The 3,662-nt window shown below is 46.3% G+C and overlaps 1 protein-coding gene across 1 annotated transcript in view; it reads right to left on the reverse strand.

The window, feature by feature from the left end:
* SLC10A7 (solute carrier family 10, member 7) overlaps positions 1–400 on the reverse strand; it is a 155,302-nt gene extending 154,902 nt beyond the window's left edge. Inside the window, exon 1 of the mRNA XM_010576340.1 lies at positions 16–400. Coding sequence (XP_010574642.1) covers positions 16–400 — 385 coding nt within the window. The remainder of the gene's footprint in view (positions 1–15) is intronic.
* Between the last annotated feature and the right edge of the window lie 3,262 nt (positions 401–3,662).

The following is a 3,662-nucleotide window of genomic DNA, read 5'->3' on the forward strand; positions in this document are numbered from 1 at the left end:
GCCGCTCGCTTCCACCCGTGTCAGGCGGGGGTAGCGGAGCCGGGGCGGGAGGCGGGATATCTCCGTGGCGGCGGTTCAGCTGCGCGGGTCTGGGGCTGGCAGGAGGCTGCTGGCAGTGAAAATACGGACAGTTAAAATCCTGCAGCCCGTCCTGCGGGAAGCCAGGAGCTCCGGCCGGCGGGTGCCGTGTCGCCCACATTATCGCCTGCGTGTACGCACGCGGACGCGCCTCGGCCCGTCGAGGCGGCGCACGACGACGGGGTGGTTCGTCATCGCCTCCGAGTTCAGCCCGGTGCCGCTCTGTTGCCGTAGGAAGGCGGCTGCCCGTCCGGTCTGGGCAGACCCGAAGGCACCCGGCCTGCCCACAGGAAGAGAAACGCCTGTCGCGACCTGCCGACATTGCCTGCCGCCGCGTGCGTGTCCCGTGCCGCCGTGCGTGAGCACCTGCCGAACGAGCCGGCTCCCAAACCGGAGACGATTCCCTCTGCGGAGGTCGGTGGGTTTATTTCAGTGTTAAATACATTTCCATTGAAACGGAGTGTCACAGAAACCTCGTTCCGGCGCTCGACCTGCGCGTTCCATTTCCTATTCCCCTCTTGTCTCCGCTTCCCCGATGGATTCATTAGCCCAGCCTCTGCCTGGCCACGACCCCCTCGCTCTAAATCACATTAACAAGGAAATGGTAAAGTATGAAACCCTCCGTCATCACAGCTGCTCACACCGGTGCTGCCACAGCTGCCTTGTTCTGGCGGGTTTCAAACACACAACAGTTCTGCTGTGTGATTTCTAAATATTTAGGTAAGTTTATGCTTCACAGTCTCTGTGGATATATTCAGCCTTCAAAGAATAGCCCTGCCATACGCTTTCTGCTCTCTGCTACCCAGTAAATAAATGTTTATAGCTCAAAGCTCTGCTGTGATCCCAGCTAGTTCAGGAGGCATATATTGCCATATGTCCTGTGAGGTTCACTTGTGTAAACACGTATACATCATAGCTGAATTTTTTTAATATGGAGGGAATGCGCCTTCTCCCACCCACAAGGCGATCCAAAACGTGCGGTTTAAAACAATTATACATTTTGCTGCTTTACTAAAGTTCACTGGAGTACGTGTTGGTCCTTGATCTCTTCTCAGATATGAGCGCCAAATTGCAAAACCTCACCACATTTGCCTGTGCAACTGCTACAGGTTGACTGTTTTGGGAGAAAATAAATGCATAACAGCTGTTCTAGAGCAAGCTGTGATTATAACGAGCATAGGATTTGATTACTTGGAGGATTTGATTACTGCACAGGAAGGATAAGATGAATCAGCTAAAGATGTAAAGTTAATGTTTATCATATAAATTATATTAAATCTTTGTGTGGATACTCATTCATGGATGAGGTGTCCCTAGTTCTCCGACGTGGTTTTCATCTGCACCATTCGTAGACCAGAGTGCTTAGATCTTTTCCTATGTGGCTCTGAAAGCACGCTAGCAAGAGCATAGGCCCTCTGATCTGAACACAGCAGGAGACCAGGCAGGTATCCAGTGTTCCTCTGGTGTTTTTGTTGTGAATGTGTGCCCAGCCCTGGAGGTCCTAACAGAGATGGGCAAGGAGGCTTTGCACCCTCTGCCTGGTGGTTCCAGCCCCGCTGGTTGGTTATGCGATGCAGAGGCCTCACTCTGCACCAGCAGAGCTAGAAGGCACAAACAGCTTCAGCACAATTCAGGAACGCATTGTTACCAAGGAAAAGCAAAATGACAATCTGTTGAGGCGGAAAGTTAAGCACTCGGAAGCAGCCAAATTTCACAGTGAATGAAGTTGCTGCAGCGTCGATTGCTGCAGAAGCTGTAGACGGCTGCAAAGAAGGGGCAAGTACGGAGGACACTCAGTCTGACAAATAAAATTCAGTCCTGCTGTAAAGACAGCAGTCTCTCCCTGCTTTTGCATCATAGTTTTTACATGCTACCAATCCTGCCTCTCACTCTTTGCAGGTGGATACTAATTATGAATTTCTAATCTTGCCTACTGCCCAAGTTTGTTCTAGGTTCATTTTGCCAACAAGTTTCAGATGTTTGCTCACAGCAGCTCTAATTGGCAGAAGTTAGAAACCTCAGTCCTAAGCTCTGGAAGATTCTTCTCATTTTCCCGTCCAAAGGGTCACTCCTTGTGCACTGTCCCAAGCTTATCTCTCCTTCTCTAGAGAAGGATGAGCTATCTCACTGCGTATTAGATTTAAAACAGTTAAGAAATTTAAAAAAAAAACAACAACCTAATGGTTTGCCAGTGGTCATCAGATATCACAGAAAAAGCTTAACTTTTGTCTATACTCAAGAAAGAGAGAAGCTTTAATAAGGCTCTGTTGCTTTGGGTGGATGCTTTGCCTAGCAATTTGTTTCCAGGAGATCTGAAGTTTGTAATAAATGTCTTTTGCCAACTGAGTTACAAAACGTGGATTCATGTGGCTCTCATCTTCTGTAATCTCTAAAATCATATGCAGATATTCTAAGCTGTGTATCAAAAGACTTGTACGAAGGTATTTTAGCTGGTTTTGTTTAAAAGCTGTTCTTCAACTATCATGATAAGCACATACGTCTCTTAGATGAAATAGGTGAGATTGGTCCTGCTTTTAAATAAAAGAGCGCTCTGTAAGCCCTGCCCTGCCCCACCAGCACAGAACAAGAAGGAAGAAAACACTACAAGTGTATTGTATAATTGGCAGGACTCTTATGCATCCTAAGTCTGTTTGCAAGACAGCATCACTGTTGCTATAAGGCAATTTGTCATCCATATAGAAGCATTTGGTCAGTATTAGAGGGGGACAATTCAGTGTCTGCCATCCAAAACTATATCCTGCAACATTTCACTTTCCTCATCAGGTTCCCATACAGATAATATACATATCCTAGTTAACCACTGGGACTTGACCAGATCCCAGAATGGTCTGGCACATGGTTGTGTGTATTCTCCATTACATCATACAAAACCATTTGGGGATATATTTAGCTGTGGCTTAGACACAGTACAGGAATGAGAATTTAGCTTCTCTCTGATTTCACATGACCAAATTTTCACTTTTGTTCAACTGCAAACATACCTCAGGGCTTCCTGATGCTTTTCTGCCTCTGAAGGCCCTTGTGCTTCCTTCTGCATAATACAAAAGCTTCATGACATGCGTAGCTGCGTGACACCAAATCTTCGTTGCTCACAGGTAATCTGTTGAAATCAACAGGACTGTTTATGTGAGCAGCGACCAGTGTTCATGTCTGCAAAGATGCAGAAGTGGACTGGACGTTTCTGGGCTTCACGCTGTGAACAATCAGTCTTACGTGGTTTGTAACTGATGCCGAGATGTCGGCTCCCCTTTGTGCCATATGGAGCCTATTTCTTTTGTGTACCCAGCCTCTTATCTGCACAACATACCTTGCTGTCTAATAACTACACAGTTAAGTTATTTTAGGGAATGTGCTGGGATTTTTAAGTTCCGTAGTAGCAGATGTCATCTGATTATGCATTTAGACAGCAGAGATTTCAGTATAAAGGAGAGGGGATCACGAGATAAAGGGAGCTTAAACGAGAGGAAGAGATAGTACTAAATAATTCAACTTGAAAAGAACAAAGATATTCAGAATGAACAAGATAAAGAGAGGTGTTAATTATAAATAGGAAAGTTGAGGAG

Source organism: Haliaeetus leucocephalus, unplaced genomic scaffold (assembly GCF_000737465.1).
Source record: "Haliaeetus leucocephalus isolate CR32 unplaced genomic scaffold, Haliaeetus_leucocephalus-4.0 Scaffold21, whole genome shotgun sequence".
Lineage (NCBI taxonomy): Eukaryota > Metazoa > Chordata > Aves > Accipitriformes > Accipitridae > Haliaeetus > Haliaeetus leucocephalus.